Genomic DNA, 23,087 nt, shown 5'->3' with positions numbered 1-23,087 from the left:
GGACCTGGTAAATTAAAGTTACGCTACTCTTAACTTCATTTTATTATCAGAATAAGTGGTAGTTGAACTAATTACCAATTTTTATCACCCAGTAATATAGACCACAACTACAAAAAGCTACAGTCGGTTTGTGCCATCAGGCAACAGAATGGAACCAGGCTCGTTGATTCTCACAAATCCCCACCAGACTTGATTTCCTGTAGACTGACAGTATGTCATGTGACACTGAGCATTTTGTATCCTGATTGATTGGCTATTAGAATTCACAGTATATTCTTTTCCACTTGCTACCATACAAAAAAAGGGGAAAAGGCCTTTAGACCATCAATGATCCTGTCCAGGGGGTGTAAAAATACATCAAGCAGACTCAAAGATTAGATACCGCCTCAGACAAGGCCTCCGTTTAAAGAAAACATTTGATTTTATTAGAATTATATACAGTATTCAATCCTGTACAACATTTTACAACAGTCACTTTTTGTATTACAAAAATTACATTCAAAAACAACCGATGGACAAGATCAGAGTTCCAACCACCTCTAAAACACGAACCCAGATTTTTTTATCCTATTTGTCAGGCTTTTTTTATCCTAGTTTCAGGATTTTAAGTAGATTCAGACAAAATGTAAATAAAATAATAAAAAGGCAAACTAAAGCAAAACATGATTCCTCCAGAACATTCCGAAGCAGGATCAGATCACTCGCCTATTAACCTTACAGAACCTTACCCTGAAACAACTATTAACCTTACAGAACCTTACCTTACCCTGAAACAACTATTAACCTTACAGAACCTTACCTTACCCTGAAACAACTATTAACCTTACAGAACCTTACCCTGAAACAACTATTAACCTTACAGAACCTTACCTTACCCTGAAACAAGCTCTATATTTCACATTCCTTTAAAAGCCTCAATCTGTCTATTTTTTATATTTTTTTACTTGAGGACCTGGTCAAAATATAGTGCACTATATAGGGAATAAGGTGGCATTTAGGACAAAGCTTGAATGAGTATCAACGTTAAACCGTATTCAACATTCTTTTGGAAAGTAGTAAACACATGAATGATATGGGAGTGTTTATTTTAAATGGCTGTTAAGATTCCACTGTGTGACACATGCTACCAATAACAGAACAACCCACTGATGCGCACACACACACACACACACACACACACACACACACACACACACACACACACACACACACACACACACACACACACACACACACACACACACACACACACACACACACACACACACACACACACACACACACGACTGAAAGGTGTAGTGGCATGTCGTTTCTCCTAGCAACTGTCCACGTCTACACTGGCAACTCTTACTTCCTATATAGTGATCTAGTCAACGAGAATATAGACATGAGAATATTTTTCATTGAACGAGATGTCTCCACTGATCTGAGCTAAGCTTTGATGTTTAAGCTCAGGGGTTTGGTAAGCAGATTGCAGATCCCAGACCTGTGGTTAACGAAGCAGATCCCAGACCTGTGGTTAACGAAACAGATCCCAGACCTGTGGTTAACGAAGCAGATCCCAGACCTGTGGTTAACGAAGCAGATCCCAGACCTGTGGTTAACGAAACAGATCCCAGACCTGTGGTTAACGAAGCAGATCCCAGACCTGTGGTTAACGAAGCAGATCCCAGACCTGTGGTTAACGAAGCAGATCCCAGACCTGTGGTTAACGAAGCAGATCCCAGACCTGTGGTTAACGAAGCAGATCCCAGACCTGTGGTTAACGAAGCAGATCCCAGACCTGTGGTTAACGAAGCAGATCCCAGACCTGTGGTTAACGAAGCAGATCCCAGACCTGCGGTTAACGAAGCAGATCCCAGACCTGCGGTTAACGAAGCAGATCCCAGACCTGCGGTTAACGAAGCAGATCCCAGACCTGCGGTTAACGAAGCAGATCCCAGACCTGCGGTTAACGAAGCAGATCCCAGACCTGTGGTTAACGAAGCAGATCCTAGACCTGTGGTTAACGAAGCAGATCCTAGACCTGTGGTTAACGAAGCAGATCCTAGACCTGTGGTTAACGAAGCAGATCCTAGACCTGTGGTTAACGAAGCAGATCCTAGACCTGTGGTTAACGAAGCAGATCCTAGACCTGTGGTTAACGAAGCAGATCCTAGACCTGTGGTTAACGAAGCAGATCCTAGACCTGTGGTTAACGTAGCCTAAAAGAACAGGTCGAAAGCACTGAGTGCTTCCGTCTCCATCTGCTGATTGGCCGACCCCGATATGAACTCCTCCAGGAAGTTCTCACCAGAGGTCATGATTGGCCCATCTAGACCAGGCAGTGGCATTACTACACCGTGATTGGCCGGTTGTAAGGTCGCAGTGGTCATCACCTGTGAGGCTCCACCAATCGCATTCCCCCCACACGCCAAGTTCCCTCCCCCTTCTTGCCCATTGGTGGCGAGTATATCCAGGAAGGCCGTGCTGTCCGGTGATAGATTGCTCGCAGTCGTCGCGGGCGACAGAAGGTCGGCGAAGAACTCATCGTAGGCGGGGCTGTCGTAGGCGGAGGTACTGGAGCTAACAGCAGAGGGGGAGCGAAGGTCGGCGCAGTCTGGTCCGTGGGTCACTTCCTGTCCTACTGCAGCCGCCTGGAAACCCAACTTCTGATTCAGCTTCTCCAGTTTCTTCTTCTTGGCTTTCAGCTTCTTCAGCAGCTTGTACCTGAGGGCTTCTGTCTCACTTAGGCCGGCCGGAACCTTCGAGACCTGGCCACCGGGGCCTTGATTCCTGGAGGAAGAGATTTTATGGAGCTCCGTGACTCCCGGAGAAGAAGGAAGTGAGGTCATGATAGGATACGCTGCAGCAGTGTTATCGATAGGGGGTTTTCGCGAGGCGAGGGCGGCAGGCTGACTTGGTGTCTTCCAGACACCATTTTGAGGGTCAATTCTTTGAGAGAGGAGCTGGGTTGGAGGTGAAGTCTTGTTTATGTTTGTATTTACGTTCCTGCTCCTGAACCCTCCGTACATCTCGGCAGCCTTCACCGGCAGGGCCTCGTTGTCCTCCTTACTGAGTCTGGCTTTGGGGGGGGGAGGAGGCTTCTTCAGCCTGGTGTCTGGGTTGGGGGAGGAGGAGGCTTCTTCAGCCTGGTGTCTGGGTTGGGGGAGCCATCTTGGGGGTCTGTCGGCTCTGTGAAAGCTGCTGGAACCGGTTGGGTGTCGAGTGGTTCAACTGACTGGGTTGTCTCTGAGTGCCGGAGGGAGTGGGGGTGGTGGTGGGGTGGCGGTTGAGCAGGTACGACCAGTGGGAGTTGGGGTGCGGTGGCGGAGGGAGACCAGGCATGCTATGCAGAGAGTTGGGGGTATTGGGGTGGGGCAGGGGAGAGGGAGGGAGACCAGGCATGCTCTGCAGAGAGTTGGGGGTATTGGGGTGGGGCAGGGGAGAGGGAGGGAGACCAGGCATGCTCTGCAGAGAGTTGGGGGTATTGGGGTGGGGCAGGGGAGAGGGAGGGAGACCAGGCATGCTCTGCAGAGAGTTGGGGGTATTGGGGTGGGGCGGGGAGAGGGAGGGAGACCAGGCATGCTCTGCAGAGAGTTGGGGGTATTGGGGTGGGGCGGGGGAGAGGGAGGGAGACCAGGCATGCTCTGCAGAGAGTTGGGGGTATTGGGGTGGGGCAGGGGAGAGGGAGGGAGACCAGGCATGCTCTGCAGAGAGTTGGGGGTATTGGGGTGGGGCTGGGGAGAGGGAGGGAGACCAGGCATGCTCTGCAGAGAGTTGGGGGTATTGGGGTGGGGCAGGGGAGAGGGAGGGAGACCAGGCATGCTCTGCAGAGAGTTGGGGGTATTGGGGTGGGGCGGGGGAGAGGGAGGGAGACCAGGCATGCTCTGCAGAGGGTTGGGGGTATTGGGGTGGGGCAGGGGAGAGGGAGAGGGACCAGATACAACGGAGGGCAGGATTATTTCACCACAGCTTCCAGAAAGTGCCATCGGTGTGGTTGGTGTTGTGACCACCTTAGCTGCAGCAGCAACTGGAGCGTTGGACGCCATTTTAGGTCTATTGCTGCTTCTCCTGATCCTGGGAGGACTAGGAGTGAGTCCTTCAGAGTCGGTCTCAGACGGAACGTCACTGCTGTCAGGGAGAAACTCACTGGCCATTTCGGGGGACGTTGGCCTTTCGACGAGGTCTTCATCGTCTGTTTCAGAGGGCGTTTCAGATTCAGTGGGTGTTTCATGGGCAAGTGGTGGGGTCTCAGATCTAGGAGCCGAGAGAAAGCAGACGTCTCTTCCATTTTGTTTGGGAGCCGGGGTGACGTCGTGCAACGGTCCGCTCTCAGAGTCCATTTTGACCTCTACGAGCGTCAGGGTGACGACGTCATCGTGGGAGAGGCCTTCGAAGGTGTCGAGCAGCGTGGCAGAACCCATGGACGGGTCGCCGGCTGTTACCGTGGTGTCCATGTCGTCAGACACAGTCAGCGCCTCGACAACGGCCGTGTCATTGAGAGGGAGGGGGAGAGCGAGGTCGTGAGAAGAGAGGTCGTGAGACCAGGACTGGAATGGTACATCAGCAAGCATGGAGGTGGAACCGACGATGATGGGAGAGTCTACGTTATTCGTTAATGTGGTGTCCATATTGTCCATATTGTCCATATTGTTCATATTGTTATCTATGTAATCAGCCGTTATGGTGGTGTCCATATTGTCCATATTGTTATCTATGTAATCAGCCGTTATGGTGGTGTCCATGTTGTCCATATTGTCCATATTGTTATCTATGTTATCAGCCGTTATGGTGGCGTCCATATTGTCCATATTGTTATCTACGTAATCAGACGTTATGGTGGCGTCCATGACAACGTCGTCAGACACCGCCTGAGAAAGGTCTAGAGATTCGTTAACGGCAAAGGTCTTGGCCAGGTGAGGTTCTTTCTGTATCAAGGAAGTGCTCGTCAGGTTTTCGGGAGGAGAAGAGCGTGTGGGTGTCTGTGGGCTGTCCGGTCGGTCCGTCTCCAACTCCCAGAAGACAACATGGATCTCTCTAGGCGGGACAGCCAGCTGGGTGTGCGAGACACAGACAGGATGCTTCAGGTCGTCCAACTCTAACCAACTTCCTGTTGGAAGAGAGAAGGGTTTTATACACAGTTACTAGTCACAGAGGAATGGGTAACATGCTCCCTTCTCATTCTTCAGTAGCAGGAAGGTGCTGAATCCTTGTGATAAATAAATAGATTATTCACGGTATTTCTGGTGCGCTGTCCATGTCTTTTATAGAGTTAAAAAATATATATATTTATTTATTTTACCTTTATTTAACCAGGCAAGTCAGTTATATCCTTCCTCATTCTTCAGTCTCAGCCTCCAGGCTGCAAGGTGCTGAATCTGGAGTACTTCTCCTGTGATAAATAAATAGAACCATTATTCAAGGCCTGGGCCCTATTTCCTGACATGAGGACTGCTGCTCCACCTGTCCATGTTCTGCCTTTATAGAGTTAAAAAATATATATTCTCTCTTTCTTTCTCTCTCTCGGAGGATTTGATTTATCCACCTGACTGTGCTGCTGCTCCAGTTTCAACTGTTCTGCCTTATTTAACCAGGCAAGAACATCTTGGTCATGTTATAATCTCTACCCGAACCATATTTCCTTATTTTCAATTTTTCCTAGACGTGCCTGGGAACAGTGGGTTAACTGCCTTGTTCAGGGGCAGAACGACAGATTTGTACCTTGTCAGCTCGGGGGTTTGAACTCGCAACCTTCCGGTTTCTAGTCCAACACTCTGACCTGCCGCCCCGAGCTGCCAACACAACGTAAAGAGTCCTACCGATTGGCACTTTATAAACGAGACACATTATGGGACGGACTCACTTTTCAGTTCTAAAAATCTAGATTTATTTCTATCCATTGACAATGAAAGTAAATAATATAAAATAAAATATTAAAAAATAATAAAAATAACACAAATTCACTCAGTGACCAGTAAATAACAACAACAACAACGACGACAATAAGTAAGGAATCGCCGAGGGGACAAGTTAAAGTTATACCTGAATTGAGTTGAAACAGAAATTAAATGTAATAAATTAAATGTAATAAATTAAATGTAATAAATTAAATACAAACGGACCGTCAGCTATGCGTATCCAGCTGACCAAGTGGTTGAGCGGCTGGTCGTACTGCAGGACGGTGGTGACGGAGTACCTCTGCTGCTGGAAGGTGAAGGAGTACGCGCTGAGGTCGTTGTCAGGGAGACCTTCCGCAAAGTGTAGCACAAACACAGGAGACAGCCTGGAAGAAACGACACAGGAAATGTTGGGAAACAGAAGGAGAGACAACACTCTTCTCCTCTCCTCCTCCATGTGCACTAACTGGATAAATAGGTAAAGGAACAGAGAGACAATAGGCACAGAGAGCGGAGACAATAGACAGAGAGAGAAGAGAGACAATAGACAGAGAGAGAAGAGAGACAATAGACAGAGAGAACAGAGACAATAGACAGAGAGAGAAGAGACAATAGACAGAGAGAACAGAGACAATAGACACAGAGAGAGAAGAGACAATAGACAGAGAGAACAGAGACAATAGACAGAGAGAGAGAACAGAGACAATAGACAGAGAGAGAACAGAGACAATAGGCCCAGAGAGCGGAGACAATAGACAGAGAGAGAGAACAGAGACAATAGACAGAGAGAGAGAAGAGAGACAATAGACAGAGAGAACAGAGACAATAGGCACAGAGAGAGAAGAGACAATAGACACAGAGAGAGAAGAGAGACAATAGACACAGAGAGAGAAGAGAGCCAATAGACACAGAGAGAGAAGAGAGCCAATAGACACAGAGAGAGAAGAGAGACAATAGACACAGAGAGAGAACAGAGACAATAGACACAGAGAGAGAAGAGAGACAATAGACACAGAGAGAGAACAGAGACAATAGACACAGAGAGAGAAGAGAGACAATAGACACAGAGAGAGAAGAGAGACAATAGACAGAGAGAGAAGAGAGACAATAGACAGAGAGAGAAGAGAGACAATAGACACAGAGACTGACCAGAGACAATAGACACAGAGAGAGAAGAGAGACAATAGGCACAGAGAGAGAAGAGAGACAATAGACAGAGAGAGAAGAGAGACAATAGACAGAGAGAGAAGAGAGACAATGTAATTCTCCTCCACTGACCAGAGACAATAGACACAGAGAGAGAACAGAGACAATGTAATTCTCCTCCACTGACCAGAGACAATAGACAGAGAGAGAACAGAGACAATGTAATTCTCCTCCACTGACCAGAGACAATAGACACAGAGAGAGAACAGAGACAATGTAATTCTACTCCACTGAATTCAAAGTTCCGCATTGTTTTTCTATGAGGACTTTTCAAATTGGAAATATACATTTTAATTTAATTTACTTCCTGGATTGAAAACGGAAATTGACCCCCAATCCCTGGTTGAGATCCACACCAGGTATGAAAAGGTTAAAGGTCACGGCCTCACCTCTCCAGCACCAACATCCTGGCTTGCTTCATCTTATTACACTTGCTGCAACGTGATTGGTTGGCAGCATTGAGAGGGTGCCAATCAGAAACCACATTGGTGAAAGTGGTGAGGGTCTTGTTACATCTGAAAAGAAAAACACATTTCATAGTTTGTGTTTCTTCATCTGAATAATGACTCCCTGTGTGTGTGAAGAGGGTTCAGGGTGATTAAATACTGTGTGGATGAAGAGGGTTCAGGGTGATTAAATACTGTGTGGATGAAGAGGGTTCAGGGTGATTAAATACTGTGTGGATGAAGAGGGTTCAGGGTGATTAAATACTGTGTGGATGAAGAGGGTTCAGGGTGATTAAATACTGTGTGGATGAAGAGGGTTCAGGGTGATTAAATACTGTGTGGATGAAGAGGGTTCAGGGTGATTAAATACTGTGTGGATGAAGAGGGTTCAGGGTGATTAAACTGTGTGGATGAAGAGGGTTCAGGGTGATTAAATACTGTGTGGATGAAGAGGGTTCAGGGTGATTAAATACTGTGTGGATGAAGAGGGTTCAGGGTGATTAAATACTGTGTGGATGAAGAGGGTTCAGGGTGATTAAATACTGTGTGGATGAAGAGGGTTCAGGGTGATTACATACTGTGTGGATGAAGAGGGTTCAGGGTGATTACATACTGTGTGGATGAAGAGGGTTCAGGGTGATTACATACTGTGTGGATGAAGAGGGTTCAGGGTGATTAAATACTGTGTGGATGAAGAGGGTTCAGGATGATTAAATACTGTGTGGATGAAGAGGGTTCAGGGTGATTAAATACTGTGTGGATGAAGAGGGTTCAGGGTGATTAAATACTGTGTGGATGAAGAGGGTTCAGGGTGATTAAATACTGTGTGGATGAAGAGGGTTCAGGGTGATTAAATACTGTGTGGATGAAGAGGGTTCAGGGTGATTAAATACTGTGTGGATGAAGAGGGTTCAGGGTGATTAAATACTGTGTGGATGAAGAGGGTTCAGGGTGATTAAATACTGTGTGGATGAAGAGGGTTCAGGGTGATTAAATACTGTGTGGATGAAGAGGGTTCAGGGTGATTAAATACTGTGTGGATGAAGAGGGTTCAGGGTGATTAAATACTGTGTGGATGAAGAGGGTTCAGGGTGATTAAATACTGTGTGGATGAAGAGCCGACGGGTTGAATAAATAATAAAGAAAAGTGAAAACAATTCCTTAAAATATAATTATTGTGCATTTTTATATCGAGAGGCTACATTGAGGTTTATCTTTCATTATCTGGCGTCAGTGAGTGAATCTAAGCTTTAGGGTCTAACTGCACCAAATAGCCGACACGCCAATCGCCCAATCAGGAACGGGCAGAAAAGGTTACCGTTGATCCATGGTGGGAAAAAAGACAATGTCAGCATTTAATTCTGTTAGAGACAAGCTGCAAAATGGAGAGTTGAAAATAAAGAGAAGGGAGGAAAAGTAACGTTTGGGAAAAGATTTGTTGATGTGGTTAAAGAGGATGATAGCAGTGCCGGCGACGCTACGGCTACGTTCCGGCGACGCTACGGCTACGTTCCGGCGACGCTACGGCTACGTTCCGGCGACGCTACGGCTACATCCCGGCTACGCTACGGCTACATCCCGGCGACGCTACGGCTACATTCCGGCTACGCTACGGCTACATTCCGGCTACGCTACGGCTACGTTATGGCTACGCTACGGCTACATTCCGGCTACGCTACGGCTACATTCCGGCTACGCTACGGCTACATTCCGGCTACGCTACGGCTACATTCCGGCTACGCTACGGCTACGTTATGGCTACGCTACGGCTACATTCCGGCTACGCTACGGCTACATTCCGGCTACATTCCAGCTACGCTACGGCTACGCTACGGCTACATTCCGGCTACGCTACGGCTACGCTACGGCTACATTCCGGCTACGCTACAGCTACACTCCGGCTACGCTACGGCTACACTACGGCTACGCTACAGCTACACTACGGCTACGTTATGGCTACATTCCGGCTACGCTACGGCTACGTTGTGGCTACATTCCGGCTACGCTACGGCTACGTTGTGGCTACATTCCGGCTACGCTACGGCTACGTTGTGGCTACATTCCGGCTACGCTACGGCTACGTTGTGGCTACATTCCGGCTACGCTACGGCTACGTTGTGGCTACATTCCGGCTACGCTACGGCTACGTTGTGGCTACATTCCGCTACACTACGGCTACACTACGGCTACACTACGGCTACATTCCGGCTACGTTGATTTGTTGACGTGGTTAATATTGACTCCTGCAGAATTAATTACTACAGTAAAATGATACACCAAATGGAGATGACATTTCGACTCAGGAACAGAAGAAATATAATTTCTTTCTTTCAGCATCTTGAGATTGTGAATGGCATTTCAATACCATCTGTAGAGGTGCTGTCTTTATCAGCATCATGACAGCTGAGAGTATTTCAACCACAGTTAGGGACCGTCTGTAAAAGTGCTGTCTTTATCAGAATCATAACAGCTGATATTATTTCAACCACAGTTAGGGACCGTCTGTAAAGGTACTGTCTTTATCAGCATCATGACAGCTGAGAGTATTTCAACCACAGTTAGGGACCGTCTGTAAAGGTGCTGTCTTTATCAGCATCATAACAGCTGATATTATTTCAACCACAGTTAGGGACCGTCTGTAAAGGTACTGTCTTTATCAGCATCATAACAGCTGATAGTATTTCAACCACAGTTAGGGACCGTCTGTAAAGGTACTGTCTTTATCAGCATCATAACAGCAACATAAAATATGCAACCAAGACGAACTGAAATCTTATCAGAAACATGTTGGGTCATTTTTACAGTTTCTATGTCCTTACAACCAGTCAAACTGAACATCTTTCCTGTTTTTTGGAGGGGGAGGGTTAATTGCATTTTCTCCCCGGTGCCTAAATGTTCTCTCTATTTACTCTATCTCTATTTCCTTACAACCAGTCAAACTGAGCATCTTTCCAGTCTTTTTTTTTGGGGGTTGCATTTTCTCCCCGGTGCCTAAATGTCTTGGCTCTACGAAAGAATTAGAAATGACAGCAAACTTTTGATGTCAACTAGATTGAATAATTTATTCTATCGATTAATGACATTCTGGTGAGCAAGGGTTGATTTAGTCATCTAGGGCAACGTGTAATAACAGAATAGACGCTGCATGTATCCAATGAGTCAACTGTCTATCATCTTTTTTGAAGATTTGAAATTGTCTTTAAATTTTCAAACCCATATTGGTTTAAAATTGTGTATTTTTTTTTAAATCTTTTATTCTTTTGAACTAAACATGAATTGGGGTATTTAGAGTAGTATACAGTGCATTTGAAAAGTATTCAGACCCCTTGACCTTTTCCCACATTTTGTAACAATACTTATTCTACAATTTATTAAATACATGTTTTCCCTCATCAATCTACATGTATTTAAATGTTTTTTTTTTGCAAATGTATAAAAAAATATATATATCTTAACTTACTTACATAAATATTCAGACTAGACTCGAAACTGAGCTCAGGTGCATCCTGTTTCCATTGATCATCCATGAGATGTTTCTACAACTTGATTGGAGTCCAATTGTGGTAAATTCAATTAATTGGACATGATTTAGAAAGGCACACACCTGTATATTTAAGATCCCACAGTTAACAGTGCATGTCAAAGCAAAAACCAAGCCATGAGGTCAAACAAAAATTGTCAGTAGAGATTTGGGGAAGGGTACCAAAACATTTCTGCAGCATTGAAGGTCCACAAGAACACAGTCGCCTCCATCATTCTTAAATGTAAAAAGTTTGGAACCACCAAGACTCTTCCTAGAGCTGGCCGCCCGGCCAAACTGAGCAATCAGGGGAGAAGGGCCTTGGTCAGGGAGTTGACCAAGAACCCGATGGTCACTCTGACAGAGCTATAAAGTTCCTCTGTGGAGATGGGAGAACCTTCCAGAAGGACAACCATCTCTGCAGCACTCCACCAATCAGGCCTTTATGGTAGAGTGACCAGACGGAAGCCACTCCTCAGTAAAAGGCACATGACAGCCCACTTGGAGATTTGCCAAAAGGCACCTAAAGGACTCTCAGACCATGAGAAACGAGATTCTCTGGACTGATGAAACCAAGATGGAACTCTTTGTCCTGAATGCCAAGCGTCACGCCTGGAGGAAACCTGGCACCATCCCTACGGTGAAGCATGGTGGTGGCAGCATCATGCTGTGGGGATGTTTTTCAGCAGCAGGGATTGGGAGACTAGTCAGGATCGAGGGAAAGATGAACAGAGCAAAATACAGAGATAGCCTTGATGAAAACCTGCTCAGGACCTCAGACCGGGGCGAAGGTTCACCTTCCAACAAGACAACAACCTTAAGCACGCAGCAAAGACAACGCAGGAGTGGCTTCGGGACAAGTCTCTGAATGTCCTTGAGTGGCTCAGCCAGAGCCCGGACTTGAACCCGATCTAACATCTCTGGAGGGACCTGAAAATAGCTGTGCAGCGACGCTCCCCATCCAACCTGACAGAGCTTGAGAGGATCTGCAGAGAGGAATGGGAGAAACTCCCCAAATACAGGTGTACCCAAGAAGACTTGAGACTGTAATCGCTGCCAAAGATGCTTCAACAACGTACTGAGTAAAGGGTCTGAATACTTATGTAAATGAGATATGTTTTTAGACATTTTTGCAAATTTATAAAAACATGTTTTGCTTTGTCATTATAGGGTATTGTGTGTAGATTGATTAGGATATTTATTTAATTAAATCAATTTTAGAGTAAGGATTTAACGCAAAATGTGGGAAAAGTCAAGAGGTGTGAATACTTTCTGAATACACTGTAGAAACCAGGAGGAGGCCAGGTCAATAAATACATCTTCACAAAAACGCAGATAGAACGGTACAGTCCCAAGCTCTCGACATAGCCTACCGAAATATCAGAAACGTAATCGCCTACCGAAATATCAGAAACGTAATCGCCTACCGAAATATCAGAAACGTAATCGCCTGCCGAAATATCAGAAACGTAATCGCCTACCGAAATATCAGAAACGTAACAGCCTACCGAAATATCAGAAACGTAATCGCCTACCGAAATATCAGAAACGTAATCGCCTACCTAAATATCAGAAACGTAATCGCCTACCTAAATATCAGAAACGTAATAGCCTACCTAAATATCAGAAACGTAATAGCCTACCTAAATATCAGAAACGAAATAGCCTACCGAAATATCAGAAACGTAATAGCCTACCGAAATAGCAGAAACGAAATAGCCTACCGAAATAGCAGAAACGTAACAGCCTACCGAAATAGCAGAAACGTAATAGCCTACCGAAATATCAGAAACGAAATAGGCTATTTCATTTGTGGTCTGTCGTCAGACTGTAACCTACAGTGTATTTTCTATATTAGTGGGTTGGGGGTCAGGTGAGGGCCTCAGGTTTTCACTATATAGTTGGGTGGTTGCAGGGTGAACAAACAGCTGACAGCACCACTAACACCCCCCCCCCCCCCCCCCCCCCGTTGAGTCGGTCAGTGTCTGACTGACCATTAACATCTGCTAACCACGTGACCATTAACATCTGCTGACCATGTGTACGTGACCATTAACATCTGCTAACCACGTGACCATTAACATCTGCTAACCACGTGACCATTAACATCTGCTAACCACGTGACCATTAACATCTGCTAACCACGTGACCATTAACATCTGCTAACCACGTGACCATTAACATCTGCTAACCACGTGACCAATAACATCTGCTAACCACGTGACCATTAACATCTGCTAACCACGTGACCATTAACATCTGCTAACCACGTGACCATTAACATCTGCTAACCATGTGACCAATAACATCTGCTAACCATGTGACCATTAACATCTGCTAACCACGTGACCAATAACATCTGCTGACCATTAACATCTGCTAACCAACCATAACATCTGCTAACCATGTGACCATTAACATCTGCTAACCACGTGACCAATAACATCTGCTAACCAATAACATCTGCTAACCAATAACATCTGCTAACCATTAACATCTGCTAACCATTAACATCTGCTAACCATTAACATCTGCTAACCATGTGACCATTAACATCTGCTAACCACGTGACCAATAACATCTGCTAACCAATAACATCTGCTAACCAATAACATCTGCTAACCATTAACATCTGCTAACCAATAACATGTGCTAACCATTAACATCTGCTAACCATGTGACCATTAACATCTGCTAACCATTAACATCTGCTAACCATTAACATCTGCTAACCATTAACATCTGCTAACCATTAACATCTGCTAACCATGTGACCAATAACATCTGCTAACCAATAACATCTGCTAACCATTAACATCTGCTAACCATGTGACCAATAACATCTGCTAACCAATAACATCTGCTAACCAACCATTAACATCTGCTAACCAACCATAACATCTGCTAACCAATAACATCTGCTAACCAATAACATCTGCTAACCAATAACATCTGCTAACCACGTGACCATTAACATCTGCTAACCACGTGACCATTAACATCTGCTAACCACGTGACCATTAACATCTGCTAACCATGTGACCAATAACATCTGCTAACCATGTGACCAATAACATCTGCTAACCAATAACATCTGCTAACCAATAACATCTGCTAACCAATAACATCTGCTAACCAATAACATCTGCTAACCAATAACATCTGCTAACCACGTGACCATTAACATCTGCTAACCACGTGACCATTAACATCTGCTAACCATGTGACCATTAACATCTGCTAACCATGTGACCAATAACATCTGCTAACCATGTGACCAATAACATCTGCTAACCATGTGACCATTAACATCTGCTAACCATGTGACCATTAACATCTGCTCACCATGTGACCAATAACATCTGATATATTCAGCATTGAAAGTGCTTCTCTAGTCCAAGACTAGGTCAAATCAAATCAAATTTATTTGTCACATACACATGGTTAGCAGATGTTATTGGTCACATACACATGGTTAGCAGATGTTAATGTGAGTGTAGCGAAATGCTTGTGCTTCTAGTTCTGACAATGCAGTAATAACCAACAAGTAATCTAGCTAACAATTCCAAAACTACTACCTTATAGACACAAGTGTAAAGAGATAAAGAATATGTACATAAAGATATATGAATGAGTGATGGTACAGAGCAGCATAGGCAAGATGCAGTAGATGGTATCGAGTACAGTATATACATATGAGATGAGTAATGTAGGGTATGTAAACAAGATGCAGTAGATGGTATAGAGTACAGTATATACATATGAGATGAGTATGTAAACAAAGTGGCATAGTTAAAGTGGCTAGTGATACATGTATTACATAAGGATGCAGTAGATGGTATCGAGTACAGTATTTAGGTTTAATCTCGGTCCAGAAAACAGTCCCCTATCAACGGCTCTTACTTGGTTTTGGTGGCGTGCTGGCAAGTTGATGAGTTACACTGAAACTGCCAGTCATACTCATGCTGGAAGAGACGGTCGGCCCAGGAGTCAGCCCCGAGGAGGAGAGGCAGGACAAAAACCAGCCTCTCATTCTGACCTGCCGGAGAGCACACAACACAGCAGGGGTCAGGGTGAGGTCAGGGTGAGGTCAGGGTGTGTTAGTCATGAAGGTAGGACATGGTTGAGAGGTATCTCCTAGAAGAGGTTCAGATCGGGGGGGAGGGAGGGGGATGCTGACTGAGGGACCAAAAGAAAAAAAGGGACAATTTTCTGGGAAACACGACAACAACAAAAAATCTGCGATAACTGAAAGAAAAACAGAGTGGGGTTGTCACGGTACCAACATTTTACGAACGATATCAGGCCAAGTGTCACGGTACCAACATTTTACGAACGATATCAGGCCAAGTGTCACGGTACCAACATTTTACTAACGATATCAGGCCAAGTGTCACGGTACCAACATTTTACTAACGATATCAGGCCAAGTGTCACGGTACCAACATTTTACTAACGATATCAGGCCAAGTGTCACGGTACCAACATTTTACTAACGATATCAGGCCAAGTGTCACGGTACCAACATTTTACGAACGATATCAGGCCAAGTGTCACGGTACCAACATTTTACTAACGATATCAGGCCAAGTGTCACGGTACCAACATTTTACTAACGATATCAGGCCAAGTGTCACAGTACCAACATTGTACTAACGATATCAGGCCAAGTGTCACAATACCAACATTTGACTAACGATATCAGGCCAAGTAGCACGATACCAACATTTGACTAACGATATCAGGCCCTCCTCTACAGGTTGCCTGTTCCCGATTTCTATAGGCTCTGCACATGTGCTACACAAACCCCTGATCTTCACACCTCTACTCAATACAACACACTGAAGTTAACGTCACACACAACAACACAACATGGTACCAACACATGGCAGCAACACGGCAGCAACACATGGCAGCAACACATGGTAGCAACACATGACAACAACACATGACAACAACACATGACAACAACACATGACAACAACACGGCAGCAACACATGACAACAACACGGCAGCAACACATGACAACAACACGGCAGCAACACATGACAACAACACGACAACAACACGGCAGCAACACGACAGCAACACGACAACAACACGGCAGCAACACATGACAACATGGTAGCAACACATGACAACAACATGGTAGCAACACATGACAACATGGTAGCAACACATGACAACAACATGGTAGCAACACATGACAACATGGTAGCAACACATGACAACAACATGGTAGCAGCACATGACAACATGGTAGCAACACAAAAACCTTGTATAAACATTATTGGACAAAGTCAACAGCACAAAGGTCAAGAAGGTAGAGACAACAATACATCACACAAAGAAACCACAACTGTCAGTAAGAGTGTCCATGATTGAGTCTTTGAATGAAGAGATGGAGATTAAACTGTCCAGTTTGAGTGTTTCGTTGCAGCTCGTTCCAGTCGTTAGCTGCAGAGAACTGAAAAGAGGAGCGACCCAGGGATGTGTGTGCTTTGGGGACCTTTAACAGAATGTGACTGGCTGAACGGGTGTTGTATGTGGAGGATGAGGGCTGCAGTAGATATCTCAGATAGAGGGGAGTGAGGCCTAAGAGGGTTTTATAAATAAGCAACAACCAAGAACATCTACCGTTGTTAGAGCGGAGATGTGCATCTTGTCATTATATACAGATCTCTGGTGTAAATGAGAAGGTGCAGATCTCTGTCATTATATACAGATCTCTGGTGTAAATGAGAAGGTGCACAGGACAGAGGAGTGAAGGAGACGAGCATCTTGTCATTATATACAGATCTCTGGTGTAAATGAGAAGGTGCACAGGACAGAGGAGTGAAGGAGACGAGCATCTTGTCATTATATACAGATCTCTGGTGTAAATGGGACACCAACCATTTCTTAAAAAACGTATGCACGCAGATCCTTACCCAGTTTACATTTCAGCAGAGGCTCCAGCAGTTTAAAGATGGCCATCCTAATGGCCTGCATCTCAGTCTGGACCCTCTGTGCCACGGCGGAGGGCACTCGGACGACACCATCTGGAGAGAGGTGAGAGACGGGGAGAAGGACTCACATCAGGAGTAAACATTCATGTAGGACCAACAAAAACACAACAACAAAAAACACTTGTTTTCTTCTTCTCTGGAAAGTGGACAATGCCGTCCAATAGGAAAAGAGAGAGGATTACACAGGAGATCCTGTTGACGGCATCTGTATTGGATAAGAGCAAGAGAGTGGACGAATACATCCTGTCCCATTTCAAATAGATATTCAGCTCTTAGCTGCCAATGAGGTACATCAATACAAAATCAACTTTAGTAAATAGACATGTCCACCCACCTGCGCCAGTGTGTTGGTAGGCTGTGCTGAGACTACAGGCTCGGTCGTACCTCTCACACAGATCCCAGACCGGTTGACCTACAGCGGGCCTCTTGATGGGTCGTCTGTCCCTCAGAGTGCGACAGTGGACCAGCGCTACCAGCAAGGTGTCCAGCCAACCCAGACTGTGCTCATTCTTCCAGAACAGGTGAGGTCCGGGAACTGGGACCAACTCCCCCGTCGAGATCAGTCCCGGGTCAAAGTCGGGCAACACTTCCTGCGTGTATTTAATAAGAGGAGTCTTCCTTGGCCGGCCCCTTCTCTTTTTCGGCGCCGGTGTCAGGACTTCCACTTCCTCTTTGACGCTTACTTCCTGTTCCTCGTCCTCGTCGCTTAGTTTCTGAGCTCTTCTTCTAGCTCTGATAGGATCGTCATCTTCCTGACCATCATGCACTTTGCTCTGACTGAGGTCCACACTGCAGGGTCTACAGACCCCCTGCGGGGGGCGCTCTTCATCCTGTATCTTCTCTTCCTCGTCAAAGACAGGCAGATCCTCCTCATCTTTCTCTAAAGCAGGGACAACCTCAATCATGGCAGGTATAGACACAGCATCCAAGGCCACAGGTGCAGTGACTTCTTCCTCCTCCTCCAAGGCGATTAGAACCAATTCTTCCTCCTCTTTCTGTAAGACACTTAGCCCCTCCTTTATTCCAGGTGAAGCCTCTTCTAAGACAGTTAGAGCCTCCTGCAAGACCAGGACAGCCTCCCCTGGGACAGGTAGAGCATCCTCTAGCAGAGAGACAGCCTCCCCTGGGACAGGTAGAGCCTCCTCTAGCAGAGAGACAGCCTCCCCTGGGACAGGTAGAGCATCCTCTAGCAGAGAGACAGCCTCCCCTGGGACAGGTAGAGCCTCCTCTAGCAGAGAGACAGCCTCCCCTGGGACAGGTAGAGCCTCCTCTAGCAGAGAGACAGCCTCCCCTGAGACAGGTAGAGCCTCCTCTAGCAGAAAGACAGCCTCCCCTAGCAGAGAGACAGCCTCCCCTGGGACAGGTAGAGCATCCTCTAGCAGAGAGACAGCCTCCCCTGGGACAGGTAGAGCCTCCTCTAGCAGAGAGACAGCCTCCCCTGGGACAGGTAGAGCCTCCTCTAGCAGAGAGACAGCCTCCCCTAGCAGAGAGACAGCCTCCCCTGGGACAGGTAGAGCATCCTCTAGCAGAGAGACAGCCTCCCCTGGGACAGGTAGAGCCTCCTCTAGCAGAGAGACAGCCTCCCCTGGGACAGGTAAAGCCTCCTCTAACAGAGAGACAGCCTCCCCTGGGACAGGTAGAGCCTTTAGGAGACAGACTGTGTCCTGTAAATTAGGGACAGTTACCCGTGGAGCCAAAACTTTCTGTGGAGCAGAAACAGCCAAGTGTACAGGAGGTAAAATCTTCTCTAGGGCAGAAACATCCTCGACTAAGGGACAGATAACCTCCTTTGGTGCAGGCTCAGCGTCTACAAAAGACAGTGCCAGTTGTGACGTAGGTACAGTCTTCTCTGGGAGAGGCAACCCCTTGTCTAAAGTCGGTGTAACCTCCTCCGGGAGAAAGACACCATCTTCTCCCTCATCTAGGACATTCTGGTCCATTTCCTCTGGTATCGGCCAATCAGAATCCTTGTGGTATCCATTGGCCCCTCCCCTCTCAGGAAGTGGATAGTTGAGGGTTTTATCCACCAGCTCCATGTCTGTGGGTTCTGATTGGCCGATTCTCTCCTTCTGTACTGGTGTTGTGTGCTTCGTCTTATGAAAGCCGTCTTCCCCGTTGAGTTCGGAACTGGGGATCCTCACGACTGGGCGACTCTCATTCTGTGACACGGCCTCCTCCGATCGTGCGCTTTTGGGGGAAGATACAGAGTCTCCGTTTTCCAACCCACTCTTCCTCTTCCTCCCCGTCTGCGTTTGGGGTAGAGGGGGTACGAGGCTGGCCAGGACATCTTCCAAAGGCCGGGAGACCAGGGGAAACAGGCACTGTGGGGGGAGGGGTCAGAGGGTAGAGGTTATTTAGATGGCTCGGTTTATTTAAAAACAGGCTCGCCAATTAAGAACAAAATTGTTATTTAAGGCCTGGCAACAAACAAATAAATGATTATAAAACGGGCAACTTCTTCAACCTAGAATTTGTATTCACTCTGTCAAGGTGAGGCCAAGGACAACATCCACTCTCTATAACGTAGCACGGTGAAAGGCCACGTTAGCAGGAGGACAGTGAAAGGCCACGTTAGCAGGAGGACAGTGAAAGGACACGTTAGCCGGACAGTGAAAGGCCACGTTAGCAGGACAGTGAAAGGCCACGTTAGCAGGAGGACAGTGAAAGGCCACGTTAGCAGGAGGACAGTGAAAGGCCACGTTAGCAGGAGGACAGTGAAAGGCCACGTTAGCAGGAGGACAGTGAAAGGCCACGTTAGCAGGAGGACAGTGAAAGGCCACAGTGAAAGGCCACGTTAGCAGGAGGACAGTGAAAGGCCACGTTAGCAGGAGGACAGTGAAAGGCCACGTTAGCAGGAGGACAGTGAAAGGCCACGTTAGCAGGAGGACAGTGAAAGGCCACGTTAGCAGGAGGACAGTGAAAGGCCACGTTAGCAGGAGGACAGTGAAAGGCCACGTTAGCAGGAGGACAGTGAAAGGCCACGTTAGCCGGACAGTGAAAGGCCACGTTAGCAGGACAGTGAAAGGCCACGTTAGCAGGAGGACAGTGAAAGGCCACGTTAGCAGGAGGACAGTGAAAGGCCACGTTAGCAGGAGGACAGTGAAAGGCCACGTTAGCAGGAGGAAAGGCCACGTTAGCAGGAGGACAGTGAAAGGCCACGTTAGCAGGAGGACAGTGAAAGGCCACGTTAGCAGGAGGACAGTGAAAGGCCACGTTAGCAGGAGGACAGTGAAAGGCCACGTTAGCAGGAGGACAGTGAAAGGCCACGTTAGCAGGAGGACAGTGAAAGGCCACGTTAGCAGGAGGACAGTGAAAGGACACGTTAGCAGGAGGACAGTGAAAGGCCACGTTAGCAAAGTGTCCGACTGTATTTACTACCAACAGTAACAGAATTCACCCATGCCTTAAGACCCTCGTAATACTGCCACTACGCAAGACAGCAAAGCCAACCCAGACACTGAAACAATGTTTTTACAGGAAACTACTAAAACGGGCATCTTGTTTCAGACAAACTACTAAAACGGGCATCTTGTTTCAGACAAACTACTAAAACGGGCATCTTGTTTCAGACAAACTACTAAAACGGGCATCTTGTTTCAGACAAACTACTAAAACGGGCATCTTGTTTCAGACAAACTACTAAAACGGGCATCTTGTTTCAGACAAACTACTAAAACGGGCATCTTGTTTCAGACAAACTACTAAAACGGGCATCTTGTTTCAGACAAACTACTAAAACGGGCATCTTGTTTCAGACAAACCATTAAAACGTGTGTCTTTGATCCTCACTCATTGGCCTTGCTTTGTGAAATACCCCACTGTTTTTGTCGATGTCGTGCTGATTGTGTTCGCGGTCGCCTACCTGTGGGTCAGTGCAGAGGCTGATGGCCTCCTGGATGCTGATCCTATAGGAACGCAGAGCCCGAGTCTGCCCTTTAGCAGCACACCACGGACAGGTCTCCAACGAGGCTGAGCGCTCCTGGATCTGCAGGAGGGACCAATCATTATGACAACAAAGAACATGTTAATAACCTGATCGATATCAGGAGAAGGGAGGGCAGCTTTGTCGCCTAGGAGACAACACACCGTAACACGTCGCAGAGCATCGTACAGCGTAGTTGAGAACAGTTGAGCACCGCTGCGTGTCACAGTATCATTGAGTAAACATGGAATATCATTGGATATCTTTCTAAATATAATTCAGTGCTTTAGTGCAGGGGTGGGTAATTCCAGTCCTCGAGGGCCTGTTGGGTGTCAGTTTTACCCCCCCATCCCCCTTGCTAACACACCTGACTCCAATAATCACCTAATCCTGATCTTCAGTTTAGAATTACAATGTGATTAATCATCTGTGTTTACTAGGGATGGAGAAAGAGTGTAACACCACCAATCAGGCCCTGGAGGACTGGAGTATCCCACCCCTGTTTAAGTGTATCGAATACAATGTCATATAGTACACTGGATCATTGAGTTTGGTAGAGCGAGTATCAAAGTATCAGAGCCGAATATTACAAGAGTCCAGTCCAATCATAATGAAGTTCAGTGATTTTAGTCGGAGTTCACAGGGACATGCATTATGTGCAATGTACCAGACTGCATATCAATTGATGTAAAGCCTCAAGAAAACATCCACACAAACGTTTCGCCTTTTAAAAAGCAAAGATTTCCAATTTCCATTGAGTATATTATTTTGTTGGATTTCGATTTGGATACAATAAGGAGATTATACCCAATATAAATCCTTAAATCCAAAATAGCTTTGCACAAGTGACAGCAAAGGTGTAGAGGAGAGGAAGACAAAATGAGTTCGACTGACTTTTTCCCAATACCCTGCAAGTGGGCCCAAACCAGTGCCTTCGCAACTCATCACAGGCAAATCCTGCTGTTCCTTGTTGTTGTTGTGTCCAGCGCTAGTCACTATACATTACCACATCCCTGTGACCAACCAGGCTCACCTCCTCCGCATGAAGGGCTACAGGGGAACAACAGCACATTGGTAAAGTTAACGTAGCAAAACGTTGACATTACATTTGTATCGCACGCTAACGGCTTGGTACGTCCACAATTGTTAATAATAACGTCAAAAAAAAAAATACAGTTTATATGATTATACATGGATCCAATTACTACTGTGATACCGTATGAAATTCGTAACACCGAAAAAAAAATATATATAAAAATACCAACGTTAGCTAGCTTGCTAATGTAAGGTGGTGGTGATTCGCTAGCTTATTAGCAATGCAAGCTAACCTTAGCCAGCTACCGAGTACGTCGAGAATACGCTGCTGGACCTCAAACCTCTCTATTATTTTTGTACCTACCTCGCTAAAGAGCATACTCTATTCAATTTAGAGACGACGGTAAATCACGTTAATTCATCAACTCGTGCCGGCGGTGTGTCGCTTTTCCCCATTCGCGTCCCTGTATCGTGGTCGAAACGTCCTTGTTTCCGGTTGAGGGCTTGACGCCGGTTTTGTGCAGCAAAGTTTACCTTCCCCCCTTCCTCCCTTTTTCGAACGAGGAGACAAAGCCGTTGTTGTAAAACACTGGCGCCCCCCACTGGTCAGATACACGTATTACACCTTATTGTCTAGACTTGGTACAATGCGATTCAAATCGAGAACGAACAGCAGATTCGGGTATCTGCGACACACAGACACTGTGAAGGCTGAAAAAGGATATGTTTTGCTAGCTAGCCGGTAATATAACCTAGAGTACCACTGACCTGACTGGTGTGATGAGGGCTTTGTATTTAATAATAATAATAATAATGAAATCTAATCAATTGAATACATTTGATGATAATATAAGATATTATGCTTATTCATAATGTGAATAGGTGTTGTATTACTATTCTACAGGAGGGAACTGTAAAAAAACAAAATAAATAAAAACAAGACTAATGTAAAATAGAGTAAAATGTGAATATTTCATCCTTTGTTATCCACATTTTTAAGTGGCGCTTTCTGATTTGAATTTACAAGAGGAGAAACATTAAACGAAGAGGGGGTATGGGGATTCTTTGGG

The 23,087-nt window shown here is 46.0% G+C and overlaps 1 protein-coding gene across 1 annotated transcript; it reads right to left on the bottom strand.

The window, feature by feature from the left end:
* Positions 1-398: 398 nt before the first annotated feature.
* On the bottom strand, positions 399-22,523 carry uspl1 (ubiquitin specific peptidase like 1). Its single transcript, XM_046330555.1, is given in 10 exon segments — positions 399-4,688; positions 4,728-5,092; positions 6,105-6,265; positions 7,475-7,600; positions 14,955-15,090; positions 16,983-17,093; positions 17,395-19,381; positions 20,923-21,045; positions 21,877-22,032; positions 22,382-22,523. Coding segments are annotated over 9 exon segments (5,544 nt in total). The 5' UTR covers positions 21,928-22,032; positions 22,382-22,523; the 3' UTR covers positions 399-2,204.
* Positions 22,524-23,087: the final 564 nt, after the last annotated feature.

This window comes from Oncorhynchus gorbuscha, linkage group LG02, assembly GCF_021184085.1.
Source record: "Oncorhynchus gorbuscha isolate QuinsamMale2020 ecotype Even-year linkage group LG02, OgorEven_v1.0, whole genome shotgun sequence".
In the NCBI taxonomy this organism is placed as follows: Eukaryota; Metazoa; Chordata; class Actinopteri; order Salmoniformes; family Salmonidae; genus Oncorhynchus; species Oncorhynchus gorbuscha.
This window is presented reverse-complemented; position numbering and strand designations above follow the sequence as displayed.